The sequence below is a fragment of the Bos taurus genome, chromosome 16, assembly GCF_002263795.3.
Source record: "Bos taurus isolate L1 Dominette 01449 registration number 42190680 breed Hereford chromosome 16, ARS-UCD2.0, whole genome shotgun sequence".
Classification (NCBI taxonomy): domain Eukaryota; kingdom Metazoa; phylum Chordata; class Mammalia; order Artiodactyla; family Bovidae; genus Bos; species Bos taurus.
The window spans coordinates 23,510,210-23,537,736 of record NC_037343.1 but is presented as its reverse complement, the minus strand read 5'-3'; the positions used below and the strand labels follow the sequence as shown (position 1 = coordinate 23,537,736).

General features: G+C 38.1%; 1 protein-coding gene across 2 annotated transcripts in view; it reads left to right on the top strand.

The window, feature by feature from the left end:
* The first annotated feature begins 178 nt into the window (after positions 1-178).
* EPRS1 (glutamyl-prolyl-tRNA synthetase 1) overlaps positions 179-27,527 on the top strand; it is a 64,648-nt gene continuing 37,299 nt past the window's right edge. Inside the window, exons 1-14 of one of the 2 annotated variants that reach the window (XM_059875455.1) lie at positions 179-345; positions 4,286-4,370; positions 7,848-7,947; positions 8,778-8,934; positions 10,241-10,380; positions 11,640-11,734; positions 15,395-15,521; positions 16,233-16,425; positions 17,875-18,046; positions 19,467-19,700; positions 20,588-20,672; positions 21,082-21,141; positions 21,444-21,464; positions 25,824-25,934. In XM_059875455.1, the coding sequence (XP_059731438.1) occupies positions 300-345; positions 4,286-4,370; positions 7,848-7,947; positions 8,778-8,934; positions 10,241-10,380; positions 11,640-11,734; positions 15,395-15,521; positions 16,233-16,425; positions 17,875-18,046; positions 19,467-19,700; positions 20,588-20,672; positions 21,082-21,141; positions 21,444-21,464; positions 25,824-25,934 (1,626 nt within the window). In that variant the 5' untranslated portion in view covers positions 179-299. 2 annotated transcript variants of the gene reach the window in all.

Below are 27,527 nucleotides of genomic sequence, written 5' to 3'. Positions count from 1 at the left end.
TGTCGTAAAACGTCGTCCGCTTCAGTGTCTCTCCTCGGTCACCGGCTTGGAGCACGTTGGCCACGTTGGCACTCCTGACCCTAGAAGGCCCCCAGCGCCCACTGCTGGAGGGAGGGGCGCGCGGTGATGACGCATTGCGCTGTGCGGCAAGACGCCGGCCGCGGCGCGGGGGAGGGGCGAGGGTTGCGGCAGCGTCAAGCCGGCGCACACCACGTTGCAGCTTCTCGCTTTGGGCCAGTCGGTTGTGTTTCAGGCGGCCGGGCAGGCGCGCTGATAGGTAGACCGGCGGACCGGTGCAGATGGCGACGCTCTGTCTGACTGTGAATTCGGGAGACCCTCCGCTAGGTAAGGGGCCGCGGCCACAGACCTGTGTGGGTTGCATCAGCCGGGGGAGGGAGCGGGGAGGGGAAGGTCGCCGCGCCCCGGCTTGGCGCAGTGGCAGTCCTGGTCTGGGAGGTTAGGCCTGCCTCTCTCTCCGGAAATGTACACGCGGTGGGCTCCGCGCCCCTCTTCCTCGGTCCCTTGCAGGTGGATTTGCTCCTGAAGACCTTTCTGGGCGTGGAGGTGGGCGCGGTGTGAGCCCGGGCAAGGCGACATGGGGCTCAGCTTCGGACCTTCTCCCCCAGAAAGATGACTTCTAGCTTACTCTTCTCTCCCTTTTAACAATGATGTCCCCTGGAGACCAAGAGCAGGTCGTAGAAATAACATTTTTAAAACTTAAAATCCCAGTACTTCGTTCCCTCTGTTTTAGCGCTTTCCTCCAACTCCACTTATCTTTATTTACCTCCCTTCCTTCGTCCTCAGAAAAGCCTGTCAATTCCCTTGACTCAAGTTTTCTTCACGTTTCATTGGGTTCAAAGGAAACGAGGAAGATGATCATAGAAGCATTTAAAATTTTAACCGTAGTTACGCTTATATTAATTAAACGTGGCAAGGTAATTGCTGGAACACTCAAGTACACTGCGGAGTGATGGGGTTGCTTTACTACACATCCGATGGATGTAGTAAATGTCAGAGCAAAGGTGGGACTTGCCATCTTCCTGATACACCTTAAATTCGATTTGGAATTGCTTATTTAACATGGCCAAGGTTACTGTGGATAGATAGCTTAGACTTTCAGCTACTTCTTTTTTTTAATTGCATTGAGAAATTACACAGAATAATTTGATCCGTTTATTGAGGTCTTATTCTTAATATAGACACGCAAGTACTTTTCTAATATTTGAAAGGCCCAGATATAGTTGGCCGCATCGGGCTGATGAAATTACTCAGTACATTCTCGTTACAGGGTGTTTTGAGCCTTTTGGAACAAAAGGCACAATTGAATGCTGTTTAAAATATTTTTAAAATGGTGTTTTAGCATATTGGTTCCAGTAATTATGGGCTAGCCTTACACAAAAATCAATATACTCTAATAAAAGAAATGGGTTTGATTCTGCAGTTGAAAAGCACTAGACAATGTGACCTCATGGTTAAGAGCAAAGACACTTGGTTCCTGGAGATCTGGGCCCATCCTGCCTGCCATTTACTAGCTGTGGAACCTTGGCAAGTTCCTTGTTTGGCATCTTCACAGCTTCCTTGTTTAAGAAACAAGGAATAATAACTTCTACATACGGTTGATGGCCAGAATCAATGAAAACTGTAGGTTAAGTTCCTGACACACTGTAGATTTTTAATAAATAGCTAGTTTTAACTCATGTCACTTAGAAAAGCACCATGAAGATGATAGACCTGTTTCCTTAGTAAATTATGAATTTGAGAACCATATCTTCAGTATTCTGGAAGGAGAGTCTTAAAGATTTTTGTTGTCCTTATGAATTATAGACCAATTATAGTTCTGTTTGCTTCTCTTCCTCTTTTTTTTTTTGTTTTTATTGTTCCCGGTTGTTTAATTCGAGTACATTTTGTCTTTAATCAGTAGCATTAGATGAAACATTTAGAAAAACATTGCTTTGTGAGAATTTCTCTATTTTATATGCATGTACCATTTTTTTTTAATGTTAATATAATTTTAGACTTAAAAAAGTACAAGACTAGAACAAGGAACCTTTTTTTCCTCCAATGCCTTTGGAGAACATACTGCAGATAATAATGCTTCGACACCCCAGAATACACCAAAGTACATCTCTCTCAAGTAAGAAAACTCTATAGGACCTCACAAGACCATAAAAATCAGGAAATACTCATCGATACAATTCTCTCATCTAATGCACAGATCCCATTCAGATTCCTACACTGATTGTTCCTGTGTTGCCTCTGTAGCTCAAGGATCAGAATCTAGGGTCATCCTGTGTGCCTGCTTGTCACGTCTGCCCAGTTTCTTTCAATCTGGAATGGTTTTCTAGTCTTGCTTTCATAGATTTGACCTCTGTGGAGATTACACTTATTTGAAGAATGTCAAGGTTGTTTCTCGTGGCTTCTCATGACTAGATTGAGGCTCCGCGTCTTTGGCAGAAGTAGCACAGAAATGATTTATTGTTCTTCACTGCAGCCCATTGATTAGTGCCTGAGTTTTTTCCCATTACTGATGATCTAATCTTGAGTACTTAAGGTGGTTTCTGACAGCTTTCCTCACTGTAGAGTTTTCCCTTGTGCCGTTAACAAGCTTTTTGTAGGGAGATGCTCTGGGGCCGTGTAAACATTCCACTCTGCATCAGGCCTTCACACACTGGTTCAGTGTCCACTAGTGCTTCCTGCCCAACTTGATTATTAATGAGATGATGCCGGATGGTGACCTTCCATTCTGCCACTCCTTCACGTATTACTTGGAATTTTGTGTGTGCATGTCAGATATCTTTTTATCATTTAAAAAAAATTATAGGAAAATATACTCAATAGGTTATACTCTGTGTTATTTTTCATTAGCAATTTTTTAAAAAATAATTTCTTTTTATTATGTAACATTCAGTTCTTTTTCAGTTTCCCCTGGCTGTCTCAAATTATCTTTGTACAATTGGCTTGCTTTGCATCATTTTCTGTTCTTAAAATTAGGCAGTTTTACTTTCAAAATTAGTTTTATTGAGTTCTTTTTTTTTTTTTTTTTTGGTGAACATGCCTAAAGTTCACCAGTTTTAGGTTATAAATTGATTGACAGATATGTATAATGTGTAACCACCACAGTTATGAAGTAAAATATTTCCCTCACTTCAGAAAATTTCCTCATAGAACTTCATATACATTGTGTGTGTGCTAGTCTCTCAGTTGTCTCCGACTCTGCGACCCCATGGACTATAGCCTGCCAGGCTCCTCTGTCCATGGGATTCTCCAGGCAAGAATACTGGAATCGGGTGTCATTCCCTTCTCCAGAGTTCATATACGTTGGGTCATGTTAAATTATTTTGTGCATAGGATAGTTTTTTGAGATTCATCTATCTTGTTGCTTGTAATGGTTCATTTTAAAAATCTGCTATGTAGGATTCTTTGCTGTGGATACTCTAAAACTTAGATTATTTACTTTAGTGGTTAAATTGGCCCTCTTTGCCAGTGGGGGCCCCTGCGAGCTGGCCAGTGGGTCCTTTTGGCATATCTCTTAGCATCCTTTGAGTACTTCTTGGTTTCCAGCACACTGAAATTCTCCAGGTTTGTTTTATACCTTCTCTAGCACAGCCCTGTCCCCAGTGGACCGTGGTATTTAGAATCCAGTATCTGGGTGCTAGTTGTCTGTCTTCAATAAATTAAGGACAAAGGATTAATGAATATTCAGTAAACTTTATGATATGCTGAGAGACAGATGACACTGTTCTTAAATTTGAGTTCTGGCCTGTGTTAGACCTGCATTCAAAGCCTGACAGCTACGTATTTACTCAAGGGCTTTGAGCTAGTTATTTAACCCCTCCACACCTCAGTTTCCTTGTCTATAAAACAGAGATAAAGGTGCCTACCACTTAAGGTTACTCCAAAGATTAAAAATGTTAATGAAGGTAAGGCATGTAGCACAGTCCCTGCCACATAGTAACCTCTAATGCTTTCAACCATAGCTTTTATACAAGGTACTATTCTAATTAATTCTTTTCTCCTGAGGGAGGGAAAGGTTCATTTCTGTGTCCCCAGCTGGACACTGAGCATTTTCAAAAGCAGTTGGATTATGCCAGGGAATGATTGCTGGTTTGTTACTTCTCTAAGACCAGAAGGCCATACTTTGCATCTGCAGACTACTGGGAAAAAAATTTTACTCCTCACAGTACTTAACATTGTTTTGTTGACTCATCCTTATTGCTTTATGATTCAGGTTTTAAATACTGCATTGTTTATAAAGAGAGAAATCTTTTCATCTCGTTATTTTTAGGAGCTTTGTTGGCAGTGGAACATGTGAAAGACAACGTCAGCATTTCTGTTGAAGAAGGGAAAGAGAATATTCTGCATGTATCTGAGTAAGTGTATCTTTGCTTTCGGTACTCAGCAGCTTCTTTTAAATATTTAGAGTTAAATGTTGTATGCTTGTTTTACTTGCTGACTGGTAGAATATCCCTAAAAAGAAATATACTTTTCTTTCTTATTCGAAAAGAATTATATCCAACCAGCACAGCATTGTAAAAACAATTATTCTCCAATTAAATAAATGTTAAAAAAAATTAATATCCAGAGACTTATATTTGTCAGCAAAGTATCTGATCACATGTATAATCTGTCTAAAAGAAACTGGAAATGTACAGAAAGGTATATGTACATGTGTTTTAATTCTTTTGTGATCCTGGTGGAAAATTGGAAGTTTAATAAAATTAATAATAAGGGGAAATAAATATGGTCATTCCACAGCATAGAGTATTAGACACCTGTGAAAAAAGACTTATGAAGAATTTCCAATGTGGATATGTTCAAATCTAATGTTAATAAAAAAGCAAGAAATAAATGTGAAAGTACATATCTCCAAAGAAAAAAACTGAAAAGTATACAACACCTTTAATAGTATTTCTGAGTTTTTGAGTTGTGGGGTGTTTTTTCCTTTTTACTTCTCTGTGTTTTCAATTTTTTCTATAATGAAGGTATACTGTATGTTCTTTTTTTTTTTAAATATTGTATATTCTTCATTAAGATGGATTATTTGCATCTCAGGTATATGGAAGATGGCATGCCTTTGGATTTACCTCTTTCTTTTGGAACTCACTGAAAAAAATTGAAAAGAAAAGGAAGGGAAATAATTCTCTTGTTTAGCAAAACTGAGGCATAGACACAACCAAGTTTCCGATTCTTTTAAGGAATCTTTGCCAGATCATGGAACTTGAACCAGGTTGAAAGCAGGCTTCAAGGGTATTCTCAAGCAGGGTGCAGATATGGAAATGGTTTAAATGGTCTGTAATAAACTGACAGAAAGACTTGTATCAGAGAAGGGGCGGCATACAGAAAACATTCACTCAAACACACCCTCCTCCTCCTCCCCGACCTCCTTCCTCCCATTGTAGTTGCATCAGAACTTTGATTGGATCACTTCATAGTGTTTATACTATGAGGTTCCTGTAAGTTGGAGCCACTGCTGAGCCACATATCATGATTGCTTTTTGTGTACAATTTTTACTTTTCCGTGGAGTGGTTGGTTGCTTTGTTCTCATCTGAAACCTTTCTGATCCCTGTGTTTTCTGTGGGACTTCAGGAAGATTGTGGGCATCTTCTCTTAGGATCCAATATTCAGAAATTTCATGATAATACGCTTTGGTGTGAGTCCATTTTTCATCTGTTCCACTGGGTGCTTGGCTGCTCCCTCTTCTAATATGGAAACTTAGAAATCCTCTTTTGGGGATTAGAAAATTTTTTCTTTGATAACTTTCTATTTTCTGTTCTTTATGTGTATGTTGGGTTAGTCCTTATTTTCTTCAAGGATCACCTTCATTTTCCATTTTTTTCCCCTCATTTTTTTTCACTTTCTGGAGAGGTCTTCGACTTTATTATCCCATTTTTCTATTGTGTTTTCCTTTTTGCGGTTGTATTTTTCGTATATGAGAGTTCTTTTACTTACTATCTAGGTAAAGTATCCTTTTCTTGTTTTATGATTACAAACATAATCATGTTTTTTCATTGCTCAGAGGAAATTTATGTATTCACTTTTAAACTTTTCTTTTCCTTGATTTGTTGGCTTTACATCTATGTGTTTATTTTGATCGCTATCTTTTGAGTTACAGGCTTTCTTTAAATATTTGGTAACTCTTGATGGTTTTCTAAGATTCTGACTGGGAGTTTCAGACTCCCAGGTTCTGAACTCCAGGGTGGGCTTGTCATTTGTGAGCTTCACTCTGGGTAATTTGACCAAACAACTGTTCATTTGACGGAACTTCTGGTGTTAGTATCCTTGGTTCTTTTCCTCCTGGTTAGATTAGATTGTCCAGAGAAGACTTCCAGTGTCCTGTTTGGAAGGTGAGGACGGGCTGGGGCCAGCATATTTTGGAAGCTGAGGGTGGGAAGAAGGCTGAGAATCTCAGCATCCAGTGTATGTTTATTCGTGTATTCTCTTGTTATCTCTGTCACCCAGCTTGCCACCAATTTGAGAGACCCTCTGTTTTCGTCTTTAGAGAATAAAGCACAAGTTTTTGCCAGGAGTGGGTAAGAGCCCAGCTGTAGAGAATAGGGATTGGAGGTATCTGTATTTCTGGCTAAGTTTTAAGTAGACTTTTAACTAAGCCTCCTCATTTTAGTCCATGGTTTTATTGATTTGGAAGTCTTTTGAGGATCCTGAAGTTTAGATTGGATTGGTTTTCAGCTTTGTCCATTGTCCAGTTAAGATTCAGTGTTTTCAGGCCTGTTAACTCCATCTGCTTTCTAGCTTCTGAAATTTTATTGCTGTTGTCTCTTCGCCCTCATCTCTTTTTCCTTATGGGTTTGTTTCTGTGTCTTTTTAAAACATTTTATGCAACAGTTTTGGTGAGCTTTGATCTGCCATGTTTACCTGGAAGAAGGCAATGGCACCCCACTCCAGTACTCTTGCCTGGAAAATCCCATGGATGGAGGAGCCTGGTGGGCTGCAGTCCATGGGGTTGCGAAGAGTCCGACAGGACTGAGCGACTTCACTTTCACTTTTCACCTTCATGCATTGGAGAAGGAAATGGCAACCCACTCCAGTGTTCTTGCCTGGAGAATCCCAGGGACGGGGGAGCCTGGTGGGCTGCCGTCTCTGGGGTCGCACAGAGTCGGACACGACTGAAGCGACTTAGCAGCAGCAGCAGCAGCTTCTTTATGACAGCATATCCTTGGCTTCATTGCCTTTATTTATTTTAAATCACTTTATTCCTGATATCCCAATTATATTTTTATATTTTCACCACTGAATAGACATGTAGAAACTAATAGTGAGAAGGATCAAACATCATATAGAGGACTTCCCTGGTGGTACAATGGACAAGAATCTGCCTGCAAATGCAGGAGACTCGGCTAAGTCTCTGGTCTGGGAAGATCCACATGCTGAGGAGCAACTAAGCCCGTGCGCCACAGCTGCTGAGCCTGAATGTGACAGCTGCTGAAGCCTGCATGCCTGGAACCTGCGCTCTACAACAAGAGAAGCCGCCACATTGAGAAGACTACCCCACAACCAAGAGTAGTCCCCACTCACCGCAGCTAGAGAAAGTCCACTCACGGCAGCAAAGACCCAGTGTAACCAAAAACAGAATAAATGATTAATGGAAAAAAACCAACCAAACACCATATAGATAGTGAGGTCACTGAAGTGAATTATAGGATTTAGCTGAACATCTCAAAACAAATTAGTGTTTGATAGAATTTAGAACCAACTGAATCTATTTTTTTCATTATAGTAGAAAATACTTGCTATATATAAGATTTCTATTTTTACATTTTCCACATGTCTCATGACTTACTGATTTACTAGAGCCACAGTGATATTTTATCTCATGTTTATATTCCAGAAATGTGGTGTTCACGGACATAAACTCCATACTTCGCTACTTGGCTAGAATTGCCACTGCAGCAGGGCTCTATGGCTCTAACTTGTTGGAACATACTGAGGTAAGGAAGGAACATTTTCTTGGGTGTGTTTTTGTTTGGTTTGGTTTAGGCTTTCACTTTTTTGGACTATTACTGTATTTAAGGGTATAGGATAGTAACAGAATATTAATCATAGACCAAGTTAGGAATTCTCATTTGACTTTATTTTCAGAAAGAAAGTCTTTGCTCCTAAGTTTCTACTTTCACACCCATACCAGCTGTCCTTTTGGGTCATTTAGTTCTGTCTTCCTAGAGTCCTAGAATTTCATAGCTGGATGTGACTGCATAGGTTATCTTATGCAGCTTTCTTACTTTACAAATGGGGCAGCAGGCCTTGAAAAGTTACATGGGCCCAGGGTCATACACATTTTCCTTTTTAAGTATATGCCTTATTAACTATAGCAATAGTAGATTATCTTTCAATATGGCACTTGAGATGCCTTTTTTTTCCTGTTTGCTTTCAGCTCTAACTCTCCTGAAGCTTATAAAATTCAAAATACAAAGAATAATTTCCAAGTATTTGCTTTTAAATTCTGCAAGTGGATAAATATGTTTGGCTGGGTACCATTTGTTGGGCTCGGTCAGGCTTGTTATTCCTTCCTGCTTCCAGTTTTCATATTTTCCTTTTTCTTCCCTGAAGTGCCTCTTCACACTCCTGGGGGAAAAAGAGAAAACATAGGAAGATAGCACAGTATGTGTTTGAGTGCCAGTGTAGATGCCTCCAGACAGTCACAGTCAGTCCCACGTAATGGTGACTTCTTTGATTGAGATGAGATAGGCACGGCCCTCACTGAAGTTGTTTGTTTGCTTGTTTGTTTAAGTCTAACCCTGGGATGCATTTCTTTCCACAGATTGATCACTGGTTGGAGTTCAGTGCCACAAAACTGTCTTCTTGTGATTTGTTTACTTCTGCAGTCAACGAGCTCAATCACTGTCTGTCTCTGAGAACATACTTAGTTGGAAACTCCTTGAGCTTAGCAGATTTATGTGTTTGGGCCACCCTAAAAGGTATCAGTAATTCTTGAAGAATTTCTGTTTAGATTATTTAGTGTTTTGCTGGGTCAGGAGTACACATATTTCTGTGTATGTGAACATCTGTCTACCTGGTGGCAGTCACTGTGGATTTTCTGATGAAAGAGTGACCTCCCTGGCCACTTTCTTCCTAGCTCGTTGCACGAACTCCTCATCCTCTGCTGCCCGTGGAGGCTGGTCCTGTCTTGCTGCCCGCAGCTCCTCTCTTGCCTTTGAACTGTCCTTGTTCCTCATCGTCTATGTCGGCACCTCTCCTGCCTCAGCCATGGCTTGACTCCAGTTGCTTTGTCTCTGGTTGCTCAGTATGTGGGTGAGGGGGGTCAGCTGGAATTGTCTCTCTGAGAGATTACCTTTTCCGTCCTCTATGAGTAGTTTGCAACAGATCAGAATATGGGATTGATTGAGAGAAAGAGGGCTTGAATTTTGTTAGTTTATTTAAAAGAAAAAAAAAACCCTGCAGATGCAGCAAATATGCTAGAATGTTTTATCGTTCTTTAAAGAGTCAGAAACGACTGAGTGACTTCACTTTCACTTACACTTTTCAAATTTGGGTTATATGAGGATTTTTTTTTTCAATATTCTCTTAAGTTTTTTTTTGACTGTGCCATGTGACTTGTGGGATCTCAGTTCCCGAACCAGGGATATTGAACCTGTGCCCTTGGCAGTGAATATGCAGACTGCTGGGTAACTCCCTCTCTGTACTTTTTGGTGGCTTAAACTTTTCTTTAAACTGTTGTAATAACAACCAACATAAAATGAAGGACTATTCTAGTTACAACTTTTCATCTATAGGTTTATGACATTTTTATCTACTTTGATTTTTGAATTAATATTCATAAATGGAATGTAGTATCTTATGGAGGTAGCTTTGTGATGCTAAAGAGTTGCATAAACTCCTTCAGTACCATTTTTGATATTACATCTGAAGAAAAGAGCTACTTCTTGATCTTGATTTTTATTTTTTTTCTGTAGTTGATACACTTCAAGCTTTTCTTAATTATGGAATGTAACATTGCCCTAGTGTGTGTGTGGCGGTGGTGAAGGCAGGATTTAGGATTCAACCTTAGTGGATTAAAATGAAAAAATATTTAAAATTAATTTTTGTGAATTCTTAAAATATGCCAAGTATTAGAAATCATTGCCATGTATACCCAGATTTTTAAAATTTCATTATAGAAGCATAGCTTTAAGCCATCTCATTTACTTAAATTAACCATGACTGGAGCTTTGCTTTTGATTTTTCTGATATATTGAGTGCTTTTAAAATTATGTTTACTAATAGGAAATGCTGCGTGGCAGGAACAGTTGGGACAGAACAAAGCTCCAGTTCATGTAAAACGCTGGTTTGGCTTTCTTGAAGCCCAGCAGGCCTTCCAGTCAGTAGGTACCAAGTGGAATGTTTCAGCAACCAAAGCAAAAGTGGTAAGCCTTTAAAACTTTTTTTTTATGCTGACATCTTGTCTGACTGAGATCCTAAATCTGAGAAGAAAATTATGTTCATAATTTTTCCCCCCCATCAATTAAAAAGGATCTTCTTGGAAGAATCTGCTGTTGTTGAATCTTGCCTTGTCTTCACCTGCTTGACTATATTAAGCCTTAATCTTCATAATTATATTTCTAGAAGATTGTGATCATCCAGTGTGTGTCCCTTAAGAAATCCAAAGTCCATGTTACTAAAATCTCAATATTTTATAGCTCTACCATCTTTTCTTCCTCCCAGATCTTCTGTTCTCTGGTGTTTGAACCATCGTGACCATTGAGTCCTGGGCTTCTGTAGAGCCTTTTTGTTTATTTTGTAGGAAGATGTAACATAGAGAACAGTAGAAAAAGGTCCTCTTATCCAGCTAGAGTTGCTCTGGTTTGATCTATTTTACACACTACGCATGTGTGGTCCAGTTAATTTTTCAAGGTTTTCTGATGCTGTAAAATGTGGAAACTACTACTTGCTTGTATAAAGACACTAGAGTCATCTCAGTTCTGCTAAAAGTCCTCACTCTGCTTTCACCACTGTCCACCTCTAATCAGTCAACAAGTTCTGTTATTACTTCTCGTATCTAGAGATTGATTTTCTGTCTCCACTGCTGTCGATTTTTGTTGACACCTCATTACCCCCTGTGTGTTTTAAGACCACAGGCTCATCACTGAACTTCTTTCTTTGGTCTCTTTTTTCTAGTTGAGCCTTTGCACTGTCTCAGGTATCATTTTAGAAAATACAGATAAGTAGTTCCATACCTCTGAGGATTCCCCATTGCCTAAAACATAAAAGTCAGCATTATAAGGACCTTCATGTTTGGACCTGGTCGACTCTCTAGTGTCTTGCCTACCCACCCAACATGCGTTCCTAACATTGCACAGCTCTCCCCGCCTTTGAGTCTTACCTGTGCTATTTGTTACTCCTTCCCTTAGAATGACTTCCCTTGTACACTGTCCGTCTGATACACTTCCACTTATTTTTTTTAGGTCCAGTTTGGTTCATGCCTCCTTTTAGCATTTTCCTGATGACTTTAAAGGCTGTTGGTTGACTTCAGCTGATTTTGAGTCTTCAAGTGCAGGGACAATAATCTAGTCAATTTTTCCTCATAAGCATACTTGGTGCATAGTGGGTACTGAGTATTTATTTGGTGAATTTATTCTTAAACATTTAACCATGTAACTATTTTTGTTGTTGTTTTGCTTTTCAGGTTCCTGAGAAAAAGCAAGATGTTGGGAAATTTGTTGAGCTTCCAGGTGCTGAGATGGGGAAGGTTACAGTCAGATTTCCTCCAGAGGCTAGTGGGTAAGCAAATATAACTTACAATTGGATTCATTTAGTAGAAAAACTTTAAGACAATTACCAAATATTTTATAAATCAGTAGGTTAATATATAGAAGAAAATTAGTAAGATTTTAATTTTGGAAGTTAAAATTCTAAATATCTTAATGGTTGTTAAATTATTGATACTTAATTTCTAAAAATTTGTAGTTTTAGCTTATTAAATCAGTAGGAGAGATAGCATTTTAATTTTATTCCAGGCAGAATTTTAATTGTAAGTAGAAAAATATCCATTAATAGAGAAGTTTTATTTACATTTTGAGATTTTGGGGGGGTGTCCTTTAATAAGGGTTTGTATTTGTACTCTCAGCATTCCTTTCAGTTATCAGAAATTATGGTAGATTTAAGTTATTTTTTTCCCAAATAAAGCAGGTGGAATCCTGAAAAGCCCAGTCTTACTCATTTCTTTCTACTGTTAGTAGGCAAAACCCTTTTCACTCTTGGCAGTCATAGAAAATAATAATATATGACTAGCTGGTTAGAGCAAAGGGCTGTTCTGGCTGGAGCCACTGGTGTGGGTCTGCCTGAGTCCTTGCCCAGCACCCCCTAAGGCTGAAGGATGTCTGCCTTGGCATGTGTGTGCTTCTGTGAATCATGCTGGACAAGCTTTGTGAAAGAACATTGCCAGTGGTGCTAATATAATAAAATGCCTTTTATTAAAGCAGTTGGGAATCTCCAGTGGCTCAGCTGGTGAAGAATCTGCCTGCAGTGCAGGAGACACAGGAAACTCGGGTTTGGTCCCTGGGTCAGAAAGATCCCCTGGAGAAGGAAATGACAACCCACTCCAGTATTCTTGCCTGGAAAGCCCTGTGGACAGAGGAGCCTGGTGGACTACAGTCCAAAGGGTTGCAAAGAGTCGGACACCACTGAGTGACTGAGCGCACACAGCAGCACACGCTCAAAGCAGTCAGCCTCAGAAACTTAGCCACTGAGAAAGCATTGTGCCGTATTTTGTAAATCAGATGGGGTTTTTTCCCCCATGTTTTGTTTAATTTGAGATTTTGTATTCTATAACCTAATTCTTACCCATCTGTGCTAAATGCAGTATGCAGACAAAAGGAAGTGGCACATAAGGAAACAGTTCTATTTTAGCTGTTCTTACTATAGTTATTCCCAAACTATTTCATACATGTCATTAATAGCAAAACCAGTTTTACAATTCCACAGTTTCTCTTTGCTGATTTAGGAGGTGAATAAAGGATAAGTCAGAAGGAGATGAAAGGCAAATAATAGTTCTGGAAAATACACAGACTGGATCATTAAATGACTGACCAGTGGAGTCAGTCATAAATAGTCCTTATTTTACATTGTTTAATTCCCTCAGACGTCCTAGGTCCCTACCATCCAGTATCCTGCCCTTGTGTTCTTGGTGTGAGGGGTCATGGTTGTCCCATTGGGTGGTGACTTGAGTGGTTTGATAAAAGTTAGTTTTTTAGCCATAGTTACGCTATTTGAACATTTGTACCTTTTGAATTTTTTAATATTTTCTGTCACTGTCACTTCTTGGAATTGTGAGCTCTGCATTTTATTATTTACTGTATAAAATACGTTTATTCTGAATTACATCAGCTTTAGAGTCCATGTTGTTGCTGAATACAGTTTGGGGGTTTGGAATATAAGTCAGTATTCAGGTTTAGAAACATTCAATATCTTGATTATATCCCCTTATACTGCAGAACAGATTGTCTTTAATTAGTTTTTTAATCTTTTTTTTTTCCTGTGTCATTCATGAAAGGCCAGAAGGCTTGAATTTTGCCTTTTATTTGTATTCCTAACTAACACACATAACACACCTGTTATGTGCAGATACTTAGCAAACACTTTACACGTAGTAACATTTAATCGTATCAGCCCTGTGAGGAAGGCACTGTTGTTATCTCCAGTTTTACAAATGGTTTAAGAAACTGATTCATACAACATTTTAGCAGCTTGCTAAATCCAAACCTACGCTGTCTGACTCTAGCGTCCATATGACTAAAATTATATGCCTGTGTCTGTTATGTGTGGGAAAAGCCCAATATAGCATCAGTACTCACTAAATGCAGCGTGGAGCATATTTTCTGTAGCTCTCAGGTTGTCTTTTGAGCCAGTTAGTTGTTTTATGAATACTTCATAGTCCTATTTGCTTTTTTGCAGGTTAGAATTGCACACATTTCAGATTCAGAAATAATGTCTTTAAGAAAATAGTTTGATTTCATTACTTCTCTTAAGATTGAATGTAAAGCACATTAACTGTCAGTTAGTAGTTACTGATTATTAGTCTTTTTTTTTCTCTTCATAACATGTTATGGGGTGTAACACTTTCAGTGAAAACTGCACAAAGTATTTCTGTTTCATTTTCAGAACTCAAGTTCCTTTGTTTTGCTTTTAATAAACTTTAAATTTGGGAATAGTTTTAGATTTATAGAAATATTACAGAAATAGTTAAAAAAAAGTTCCCTTGTACCTGTACTCAGTTTTCTCTAATGTTAACATCTTTCATTACCTTTGTCAAACTTAATGAACCAGTTTTGATATATTGTTAACCTAGACTTCATACTTTGTTGTATTTCATTAGTTTTTCCCTAATGTCCTTTTTCTCTTCTAGGGTCTTATCTGGGCTGCCACTTTGGGTGCTTTGTTTTATGCAGAAAGTTTTGAATAATCCTAAATGCACTGCATTGTCCTTGTCTGCATTAACCTGTGCATATACACCCTTCAACATTGAATCATTGATCTAGAATGCTGCATGAGTATCTTTAAAAATGATTGATTTTAGAAATGCTATAAAGACATACAAGGGGTTGTACTTTTCCCTCCTTTCTTGAGATCAGAGGTGTGCGTGAGATCAGGTGACGTGGAATGGTGCAGTTGTGGCTGCTGTTACTGATGAAAAGTCTATTTCCAACAGTAGTGGTATAGAATGTTGCTATTGCCCACTTCACTGATAGAGGAGGAGGTTGATATGTGATATTATTAACCATGCCTCTAATTCGTTTTATTCTGTGTAATGGTCAACTGCCCATAGAATAGAATAGTGTCTTCATAGATTGTGACCTGTGGAATTTTGATACTGGATGAAACCTTCAAGATCATTTAGTTAAAATCTTTTTGTTTTGGGTTCTGAGAAAACAGAAGCCTAGAAAAGTAAAGTGGCTTTCCTGAGGCTTCCTAATTCTCATATGCTCTTTTATTTAATTATCACAGCAGCAGTGGCATCTCAGAGGAGCCTCTGTCTTCTGTGTGGAGAGCGGGTGTCCAGTTTTCAATCGCATTGGGTCTTATTAAAGAGACATACTGCCAGGTAGCATAAGGAGTTTTCCCGTAACTAAATTACCTTTCATTCCTCAGTAAAAAAGGAAAATGGAGATTAGCCTTAAGGTTTAATGTTTGTAAATAACTTGCTCCTTTGTGATTTTTTTACATATGAAGTTGTTTCTTACAGTAATTTACTAAATGTTGTAGTTTTTTTTTTGTTCCTCAGGGTCAGATTTTCTGTTACAGTATTTCTTGTTAGCAACTAACGTAAGACTGGAGTACCAAGTAGAAGGGTTTTTGTTTAGTTCTCCTCTCCTGGAGAAGGTGAAGTTTACGAATGTCGTTGAAGCCTGTTACCGAGTCTCCTTGTGACTGTTTCTGCTGCAGTTACTTGCACATTGGGCACGCGAAAGCCGCTCTCCTGAACCAGCACTACCAGGTCAACTTTAAAGGGAAACTGATCATGAGATTCGATGACACAAATCCTGAAAAAGAAAAGGAGGATTTTGAGAAGGTAATTAAAGGTGTAGCGATGACCCTTTGTTGGTAAAGTTAATTAAAATTAGAGGGTGACCTGATACCTTCATGGTGTGAAAATAAATCTTGTTCTCATAACTTTTTCTTTTGTTCTTCTATTAAAATATATATTTGTCTGAGACTTAAACCAAGAATTACTCAGTTCCCGTATGAAAAAACTTCAATTTATCTTTTTTTCTCTTCAACTATTATAAAGTTTATTTAAGTGCTACATTTTCTTGTAAGTATCAGTTTCTTAAATGAATTGGTTCCTAGAGTCAGATTTCCTTTTTGTTATATAATTTTATAAATGAAGCGAACACTAAGTAGGTATTGGAAAATGTGATGGTTTCCTAGCCGCTTATATCATCTATTTAGAAGCACTAAATTTATTTATATTAAAGAGAGGACGAATAATTGTCAGCATTGCCAATAATAATCAGCTTTTCCAGAATAAATGGAAAGCACCATGCGATCAGCTTTCTCAGCTGAAAACTTGGAGGCTAGTATAAAATTTCTCTCTCCCTCTCTCTCTTTTTTTTTCCTTTTTCTTTTCTGGTCTAATATCATACAACTTCCACAACCATTTTAAGGCTCTGTAAGACTAATGGTGTATTATTACGTTTGTCCAAATGCAGTATCAAGGATTGAAAATACACAAGAAAATAACAAAAGATAAACTGATGATTATTTTGAATTCTTACTGCAGGTTATATTGGAGGATGTTGCAATGTTGCATATCAAACCAGATCAATTTACTTACACCTCGGATCATTTTGAAACTATAATGAAATATGCAGAGAAGCTAATTCAGGAAGGGAAGGCTTATGTCGATGATACTCCTGCTGAGCAGATGAAAGCGGAGCGTGAGCAGAGGATAGAATCCAAACATAGAGAAAACTGTAAGGCACATTTAGTGTTCTGTATTTTAATTGATATTCTTGTATTCTGCTTCAGTAGAAAATTTCTTTTTCTACTGAAAGATGTTGGTTTGAAACACATTTGGGAATGTGTTTCATACGTTAATTCATCTCTTAGAAATCTTTTCCCTTTCTCTGCCATCTTTACATTATTACTTACCAGCATCACAAGTGCATGTGAAGTGTGTGTGGTCTCAGCGTCTCACTTGTTACCTGTAGTCTTTTTTTTTTTTGTAGTCTTTTGCATTGCTGTTCAGCTCATGTGAATGATTTCTTCTGCAACTTTTTGTGATTCTCTCAATTTAAATATTTAGCCTTTCTAGTTAGAATGTTTGATAGTAATGTTAGCCATACCCAAATCTTCCTGGCAGCCTGTAAGTGTGAAGATTCTATGTAAGCCTCATGCTACCCTGTGCCTGAAATACCACTTGACAAAAAAAGTATGTCTTTGATATTACTTATCCCTGAGCTTCTGAGTCTGGTTATTTTTATTCTGTAATTATGTTGCAGAACACCTTGAGTGTCACATTTAGGAAGAATAGTAGTAAATTCAAATTGTTACGGCAGTCTGTCTTTCTCTCTCACCTCCCCATTTTACAGTTTCTTTACCTTTTCAAAAATAATTAGCAACTGGACTTTAGACCTAACTTGATTCTTTGAGAGTTGATAGTGTGTCCCTTGTATCTTCAGTAGTTTCTGCAGAAGAATCACTGTTTAACAGTTCTTTCTTACTCATACGGGGCATATGAGTCCTAATATAGATAAGATTTATATAGTCAGTGGGGATATATAGAGATTTTTTTTCCACCCCTGGGATAAACTTCTGTCACTCTCTGTTTTCTGTCATCTCTCATTTTTTTTTTCCAAATCTAAGAGCAGCCTGTTTTCCAGTGGAATGGCCAAAGGTGCTTTTGGGGAGCCCACTAGCTCAGGCTCTCAGCCCAAATTGTTTTCTTTGGATGGACATGGGCTGCAGCACCAACACCTGGGCTGGGTCAGACCAGCGTGTCCTCTGGGCATGAGGTGGCAAAGGAACAGAATGCTTCTGCTTCAGACACCCAGTGTTCAATTTGAGGAGGCCTGGCCAGTTGTGCCATGATGGGAACGTGGGAGAACTGGATAAGAGAAACCTTCAGGCCTCAGACATCCACTCTTACCCTTCACTAGTACTATATTAGTGGAATATATTGACTTCTAAAATAGAGCATATTCAAATGTTTTGTGGGACTTCTTTATTAAAAACAAACAAATACATTTTCACTTGGTATCAGATACTGGAACCATTAAGTACTTTTCAACTAGTGGAGTGTGCTTATAATATAAAATCAGAATGGAAAATTTTGTATCAAATTAGAAGACTGTTAAAATAATTTGTTTTCAACCAGATTAGCAATGCTGATTAGGTAAACTGTAGTATAATTCATTTTATAGCTGTGGAGAAGAATCTGCAAATGTGGGAAGAAATGAAAAAAGGAAGCCAGTTTGGTCAGTCCTGTTGTTTGCGAGCAAAAATTGACATGAGTAGTAACAATGGGTGCATGAGGGACCCGACACTTTATCGCTGCAAGATTCAGCCCCACCCGAGAACTGGAAATAAATACAAGTAGGTGTATTGCTTTCATTACGCTCAGTAGCTTCCTGTGCTTTTGCTTTGAGGCTCTCTGTAAACACGGGGTGGGAGTTACTGCAGAGTAGTCAAGAGATCTGGATCTTCGTTCTTCATGGATTAAATGACCAGTAAAGCAGGTAGCCCAGCCTCTTGGGATGTTACTCACCTGTCAATTAAGGTTATACTAGGTTATTTTTAGGATGGTTTCCATCTATAAAGTTTCTTGAATCTGCCAAAAGTTGCTTTTTATGTATTGATTAGGTATACCATGGTGTGTATTTTTAGATGAAGACACTTCTTTTCCTGTTATAAACTTTGATTCTGCTAGGAGTAAGTTGATTCTTAAATGTGATAGAATTGAAAATTTAAAGAAATATGAACATTATAAAAAATATCATGTGTTTTTTCTACTTTCAGTTGATTTTCTATGTGGGTTTTCAGGTTAACAGATTTTTTTTTCCTTTAAATGCCCCTCACTCTGCTTTTAATTTATATAATAACCATAGAATATATTTTCTTATGCTTTGAAGAAGCCTACTGCTTACAAATGGTGAATTGTAACTCTTGAAGAGATTGGTGACTATAAATGATTACCTGGTTTGCTAATGTGACTTTCTTTAAACTTGGGGGTGCAAATGTGTATGTAGATAAACACTTCATGTTTATATGGGTGTGTGTGTGTGTTTATATGTCCTTCATTTTTAACAGGGTATTTACTCCTTGTTTTACTAAACAAATGCTCTGACTACATTTGGAAAAGTGTATTTGGATGTTCATTTTTAGTATCAAATAATCTCAAGCCATAGTGTAGTAGCATCTTAATAAAATTGTATCTTAAAAATTAGAAGGTATAATGCAGTGAGATACACCTTAAAAAATTCAAATGAAAATGGATGTTTTGTGTACATTTTTTAAGACAGAAATTGTTTTTACAACTGTTCCATCTTAAGGGGAATTATCTACTAAGTTTCTTCTCTTTTACTTTGTCAGAGAAGGAAAAACACTGTTCTTGAATGCATTTAATTGTGAAGGTATTAAACCTAGAGATTTACTTGTGTGGAATTTAAGATACTGAAAAACTCAATTTCCTCAAAATTATTATTACTTTCCTTCCATGGTATACATTGGCTATTACATAAATTTGATTATAGAATTCACTACACCAATATCCAGTTGTTTTATAAATTGCAAATTAGTCTTATTGTTTGTTTGTTTGAATGTTGAGTAACTGATTCATTGTCCTCAAAGTCTGATAAAAAGTTTTGATGTACTTTGAGTATTATGACTTTATAACACCTGTTGTTTTAAGAAACTCTGATTTTGTAAAGGATTATGTTTTAGTATTGGTGCTTATAATGTCTAAGATGAAAAGGGTAAAATTCTTTACTGATTTTCAGAAATACTCTTTTTCTAGTGTTTATCCGACGTATGATTTTGCCTGCCCCATAGTTGACAGCATTGAAGGTGTTACACACGCCCTGAGAACAACAGAATACCATGACAGAGATGAGCAGTTTTACTGGATTATTGAAGCTTTAGGCATAAGAAAACCATTTATTTGGGAATACAGTCGGCTGAATCTCAACAACACAGTGCTGTCCAAAAGAAAACTCACGTGGTTTGTCAATGAAGGACTAGTAGATGGATGGTATGTTTGCTGGTATCTAGAACTGGGAGGCAGTAAGGACATGGTGTGTCACTAATTTTAAACTGCTTGGAGGTTTGGGGAGGATGAATAGGAGGGGTTGAAAGGGTATGCCTGTTGGGTTTCTGGTCCTTGTCTTTCTTTTATCCAGTTTCTCAGGTATTCCCTTTTGTTTTAATGCTGCAAACATGGAGTGCCCATGTTTGGGACTAGAAAAAGTTTGAAAAATCTCTGAATGAAATCTGTTCAGTTGAGTCACCATACTTACAAGCCTAAGAATATTTTTTTAACCTGAATTAACTAGAATGTGTGTATTTTTATTAGCATCATGTAATAGTGACACATATTAAGTATATATTGAATAATGTGTAATTTTAGATAATTACTCTGGAGCAGAATTTGATAAAGGGCAAGTTTACCTTGGGCCCCATTCAAAGGGTGTTATTGCAAACTTACTGAAAATTGCACATCTCTACAGAATATTAATTAACCAACATATATGTTTTTTACAACCCAGAAGACTTTATAAAGTGCATTTGGACATGAATGCCAGAATAACCATCTCTTATCTGTGTCTCACGGTCATATGTAGAATAGAGACTTGAATGTTAAATGAAAAGCAAATGAGAATGTTGTAATGCTTGGGTTTTCTGTATTTGAATATGTCACCTATGTGTCCTTTTTCAAATGTGCTTTTACTGTTTGCAGTAGTACATTTATTTTACTTAGTAATAATTGACTAGTAATTAGTGTTCTGCCTAATTATTGTAACCAGCTCTTAGTTCAGATATTTAACAAACTGAATATAATATTCAGAAAGGTATTTTATACTCTCTGCACCTACATGTTAAAAACATCTCCTAGGCTCTTAAAACTTCCCTATTTCCCAGGGATGACCCACGGTTTCCTACAGTTCGTGGTGTGCTGAGAAGAGGGATGACAGTCGAAGGACTAAAACAGTTTATTGCTGCTCAGGTGAGTTATGGTTTCTTTTCCAGCTTCTCTGTTTGGATTTTTAAAAGGATTTAATATCCTTTTGGTCTTTATTCCTGTTCTTTCTGTTCCTTGCTTGTTCCTTAGAATGCAAAAGCAGAGTGTTTTTGAAAAAAATAAACACCAATAATAGTGGAAAGTTGAGGACGTCCTAAACTCCTCTGCTAGGGTTGGACAGGGGCAACTGTGGTGTTTCTACCCAGTGAAGTGTATGACTGTTGACGCTTAACTGTTCAGGGTAACCAGATTGGCTTGTACACACTTAAGTTTTATATTCCAGTGGAAGTAAACTTGTAATTATTGATTGGGTTTATTTTCTAGCTTGCTTAACGTAAAATATTCTAGTTAATACTTCTTGCCCTTCAAGCCATTTTTTAAATTGTTTTTCTAGGGTTCTTCACGTTCAGTTGTGAACATGGAATGGGACAAAATTTGGGCATTTAACAAAAAGGTACATGTTTTGACTTTTGGTCCTCTTTTCTCTTGTCTAACTGCTAAATAATAGAATACGTGTAGAATTCATTAGTGTGCTCATAGTAGTGAAAACTTTGTATAGGATATTGTAATTTTGCAGATTTTCAGGAAAATGGAATGTTTTACTTTTTTAAACATGTAACGTGCATTAAGCTTATAAACTATACCAAACAAGTAACAATGATCAAAACAAACAAACTTGGGAGTATTAGGGAATGGTAATAGCTTTTTCCTTGAATCTTTTTTGAACACTTTGCATTTCATTTTTCTGCTTTCAAGCTGCGAGCTCTCTGTAAGAAGGTATTACTTAATGCTTTTATTTGCCTTACTTATTTAGCACATAGCTTTTAGCATATTACATGTTATAACTTGAGATGTTATATAGCTTTGAAGCACAATCACATTTATATAAGGGACTTGCTTATACAAACCCACTGAAAATGCATTATTCCTAGTTTAAAAAAACGTGTCCTCTAGTTTTCTCAGTGGCAAAGGGAAGACTTGGCTAACTCCATTCACCTGTTCCCTTGTGTACTTAGAGGACATAGTCTTAAAGATACATGTTTCGTTGAATAATATCAAAGGTTTGTTAATTATAATTCCTGTGTATTATTGAATCTACCTTTAAGAAAAAAACTGTCTTGAATAAAAGTCAAATGAGGAATACTGCATATTGACCTTGTTAATTGGAAGCAGATGCTTAGACACTATAATAAGGCAAATCATTAAAGTGCCATGTTTTAAACTATGGTTTCTGTGATTGTGTTCTGTAAATTCTTTTTTTTTTTATTTGTATTGCTGCTTGATTGTGCTGATGCCTTGCTTCAAAAAATAGATGCTTGTCTCGCATGTGTCTTGAATTTATTTTCTTTAGTCTTTTGTGTTTAGTCAGTTTTTGGATACATAAGGGAATTATTAATTGGTTCTCTTTGTTGCTGCAGTTACTAATAAATACACTCGAAATTAACAGGCAGAGTTAACATTGGTATTTGTTACATTAATAACCCATGTACACTTGGGTTCAAATATGAGAAATACATTTCACTACAGGCCAATAATTCTGTAGGGTCTGTTAAGTGAACACCATATTCCCCTATCTTTCCTTCCATTTTCATTCCTTAGATAAATCACATTCAGCTCTTTCAGACAATTTTTTTGGTATTAGTTGCCTGTATCTCTAAATGATGTGTGTGTTGCTACTTCTTGATTTTTGTTTGTTTGTTTGTTTTAGGCATCATCACAATGGAAGATGAAAATTTAGGTGGTCTGCTTTTTCTCATAACTTGTGGGCTTTCTTGTGGCTAATTGTTTCATTTTGTTTCCCTCATTTATTTCATTTTCTCATTCTGTCTTGGACTCTCCACACGCTGTCTAAATTTTCTACCAGAATGTTCACACGCCTCAGGTATTTTTTCACTCTGGAGACTTCTCTGCCAGGGCCTTCGGGGGTGCGCACATCTGATCCAGATGAGAGAATTGCTAACTTCTGAAGCCCTGTCGTCTTCACAGGTCATTCTTCCTCCTCATCCTGGAAATTCCCTGTGCTTTTGTTCTGAGCTGGGTCATCTGGTTCATGGGTCTTCCTTTTCTTTTTCTTGCCTTTTTGCTTTGCTGTACTGTATCCTCTGTAGCTCCCTGGGAAGGGGAGCATGGGATGAAGATTGTTGAGACGGTGTACAGGAACAGCTTCTTCACTTTGAAATTTCACAGTGATGTGCCTTGGGCTGGGTCTGTTTTCATTCCTATGCATTGGAAGAACATGTGGCTTCCAGACTGAAAACTCATTCCTTCAGTTCTGGGAAATTTTCTTGAAGTCTGTTTTTTTTTTTTCTCTACTGCTTTGTCTGTCTTCTTTCTGAAATGTTTCTTGAGCACATGTTGGGCCTCTTGGACTATTTCTCTAGTTTCTTTTCTCTCTTATTTTCCATCTCATCTTTTGGCTCTCCTTTCTGGTAGATGTACTCAGCCCTGTCTTATCAGCTTCTATTGAGCTTTTCATTCATGCTCTCTTATTTCCAAGATTTCTCTTTTGTGCTCTGAATTTTCAGAATAACTTCCTGTTCTATTTCATGGTTGTAATATTATCAAATGGCATTTTTTTCCCCATGTAACATCTCTTTCCTCCAGGTTGTTTATTTTGGTTTTTCTTTGATAATAAAGGCATTTCTCAGATACCTGGCTGGTGAGCCTTGGTTATCTGCTCATCTTTAACACATTGACTGAGAGAGGGTTAAAGGAGACTAGGCTTGTCAGCTGTACCCCTCTGTAAGGTAGTCTGGTGGGGCCAATTAGTTGAAAAGCCTCCATTCAGTAACTTTCTATCTTATCTCTTAGACTAGGCAGTTTTTCCAGAAGAATTTCTTTAAGCTGCCAGAAGTGTGAAGGCCTGACTGCCAGGGTTTTGGAGCTGACCAGGGGAAGACTCGAGCCTTGATACCTAATATTACACCTTTTCTTAATACCCTGGTCTTAGTGCAGAACCCTCACCTTCAGAGGAAGAGGCTCTGGACTCTTTGGAGTAATTTGAAACCACTGATCCAAAGATTTTGAGAATTGTGTACAATTTTAGACTGAAAAAAACTTAAATTGTTTTTATTTTTGGCCATGCTATGTGACATACAGGATCTTAGTCTCCCACCCAGGGATGGAACCTATATGCCCTGCATTGGGAGCATAGACTCCAGACTCCACTGGACTGCCAGGGAACTCCCAAGACTTTAAAATCTTCTAGTCAAGAATTCTCAAACTTGTCTGATCCTAACCATCCTGTGGAATGCTTGTTTAAAAACAAATTTCTAGACTTTACTTCAGACCATTAGAATCATACATAGTCCTTCAGGGTTAAGTGGCCTAAAAATCTGTGCCAACAGGCTTCCTTGGTTGCTCAGTGGTAAAGAATCTGCCTGCTGACGCAGGAAACACGGGTTTGATCCCTGGTCTGGGAAGATCCCACACGTGTGGAGCAGCCAAGCTCCTGCGCCACAACTATTGAGGCCTTGCTCTAGAGGCTGAGATCCGCAACCACTGAAGCCTGCACGCCCCGGAGCCTGTGCCCGCAAGAAGAGAAGCCACTACAGTGAGAAGCCCATGCCCACAGCTAGAGAGCAGCCCCCGCTTGCTGCAAGCAGAGAGAAAGCCCGTGCGGCAACGAAGACCTGGCACAGCCAGTAAATAAATAAATAAAATTTAAAGAATTCTGTGCCAGCCGGTGCCCTAAGTGATCATTGTTATTCAAGTGTGAGAAACTGTCTTCTGCTCTCTTTGTCAGTTTGAGGGAACTGAACTGCACTGAACTGAAGTAAGTTTCTCAGGTTGGGTCAGCTAGATTTAACATCTTTAAAAGGAGAAATTGTATCTTACTGGCGTAAGTAACTAAACTGAGTAGTCACAAATTAAATCTGTGATCGTTCTAACTCAGTAGAAGCTGCAGGAAGGAACCCCTTAACCAATAAGGATGACTTTAAAACCTCAGGGAAGGACACAATGAAACAGTTTAGGAGGAGGCTGATGCTGATTTAGTACTGGCATGAAATGTTAATATAAGCAGGTAAGGAGTAGCAATCAAAGTGAAGTTAGATGGCTTTTCAGACTTTTCTTTCTGACCCTCTGCACATGGTTTCTTCTCTAAGTATATCAGAGTTTTACAGAGAAGCGGAAAAATGCTCTCAAAGCAATCAACAATAGCACAATACCAGCCAAACAATAGCAACAACAAAAAACCCAATATAAACCCAAACAAACAGAACCAGGTTTAATTAGCCATACCACTATTTCCTGCATCCTTCTAATGGGAAAAAAGTGACTGTTACTACTTTAGTTATCTATTTGACTTGTCATGTGCTTCTGTCTACATTTTTCCTGCAAATGCTTTCTCTAAATACTGCTGTTGTGATTGGTCATCATGGATAGTTTTAAATTGAATAGAGAAGTGAGAAAAATACACCAGATCCAGAAGGGGATGCTGCTCCTGTTTTGGTGGTAGAGGAAGTTAGAATGTAATGGTTACCACCATTCATTCATTTCACCTGTGAATACGTATCCATTTCGTGTAAGTTCCAGGCCCTTGCTAGGTACTGGAAACACAGTGGTCCCTATATATATGTGTGTGTGTGTGTGTATATATATAGCATGCAGACCAGGAGAAATACTGCGTTTACTTTTAATCTATAGAATTGCCTTATTATAGTGACCTAATGCTATTTGCTTTTGATGGTGGTGTGTTGCCTAACACTGCTTATAGAAAATATCTCTCTTCCTTCACAACAGTCTTCTCTAACAATACAAAATGGAGTATCACATTTACCTGTAGGACTGCTATATCACCCCACAAGATAATTTTGCTTTCAAATACCAGAGTTAAAAAATTATTTTCAAAATATTTCTTCTCATATTATGCTTTAACTATTGGTTTCTTTTCACTTGTCGGTAGTTTTTCTTGGAGAGGAACTCTAAATTCTTCAGGTAGTCTTTGCTTATGATTATTGTTTTTTTCCCTACTTGACTGCTTAAACATTAGATAACAGTTGGCAGGTAAACCAAAAATTAGTAAATGCAGTAACAAAGAATACCAGTTAGTAGTCCTGTGCTATTACTTATTTTATTGATGAAGTTTTTAAAAAATTTGTGACTTGTTTTAACACAAGGATGCCTTTGTTGCAGGTTATTGACCCAGTGGCTCCACGATACGTTGCATTACTGAAGAAAGAGGTGGTCCCAGTGAACATCCCCGAGGCCCAGGAGGAGATGAAGGAAGTTGCCAAACACCCGAAGGTCTCCGTCCAGTTTCACCAGTGATGTCCTATCTGTTAAAAAGGGCGCAGGATAATCATGGGGAAAGTGTGCTGAGGTGGCAGTAGCGTGACTTGGGGATAATTTCTATCCAGCATCATTTGTCAGGATTTCACACTAATTTTTAAGTTTTCTTCAAATTTTTTATATAATTTTTAAAGGTTGATTTCTGTTTATGGGCTTCCTTGGTGTCTCAGATGGTAAAAAAATCTGCCTGCAAGGCAGGAGACCTGAGTTCGATCTTTGGGTTGGGATGATCCCCTGGAGGAGGGAATGGCTACCCACTCCAGTATTCTTGCCTGGAGAATCCCCATGGACAGAGGAGCCTGGTGGGCTACAGTCCATAGGGTCGCAAAGAGTCGGACACGACTGAGTGACTAACACTTTTTGTTTACAGTTACTGCAGGATGGCTGTATTCCCCTGTTGTGCATCCCTGAGCCTCTCCTACGCCTGTTAGTTTGTATCTCTCACTCCCTCACCCCTGTATCATCCTGCCCCTGCCTGTTCTCCACTGGTAACCACTAGTTTGCTGTCTGTGTCTGTGAGTCTGCTTTGTTGTTGTTGTTGTTGTTATATTCACTAGTTTGTTCTGTTTTTTAGATTCCCCATAGAAGTAATATCGCACAGTGTATCACTTTACTTTACTTTGTTTTTATCTGACTGACTTTGCTGAGGTGATGCCCCTCATGTCCATCCATGTTGCTGCAGATGACAAAATCTTCTCTTTTTTATGACTGAATAGTATTCCTGTGTGTGTGTGTGTGTGTGTGTGTGTGTGTATACACACCACATTTTCTTAACCATGTATCTGTTGATGGGCATTTAGGTTGCTTCCATTTCTCTGCAATTGTAAGTGATGCTGCTGTGCACATTGGGGTTCATGTATCTTTTTGAGTTAGTGTTGGGTTTTTTGGGATATACCCAGGAGTGGAATTGCTGAGTCATATGGTAGTTCTATGTTTAGTTTTTGAGAACCCTCCATACTGTTTTCCACAGTGGCCGTACCAATTTACATTCCCATCAGCAGTGTGCAAAGGTTCTCTTTTTTCCACATACTCGCCAACATTTGCTGTTTGTGTTCTTTTTTTGATGATCGCCATTCTCAAAGGTGTGAGGTGATGTCTCATTGTGGTTTTAATTTGTATTTCCCTGATGATTAGTGATATTGAGCATCTTTTCATATACCTGTTGGCCGTTTGCATTTTCTCTTTGGCACAACATCTGTTTGCTTCTTCTGTCCATTTTTAAATTGGCATTTTTGTTTTCTTGATGTTGGACTGTATGGGCTATTTGAGAATTTGACACTAAGTGAAAAGTAAATGATTTTGTGGATTTCTTACTGAGGAAGTTTATTCTAGTAGTAGTATTAATACTGTCCATAGCACATCATGCAGAACTGTTACACTCAGTTGGTGCCTATTTTTTATTTTGTAGAAATAGCACATTAGTGTATAATAAGAATTTATTTCTTCCTGGAGATTTTACGTAATCCCTGCTCTTATCTCTGTGTGAAAGCTGAGATACATTTTTTATTAACTGGGTTGCTCACTGTTGCCTTTGCCTTTAAGCCAAAA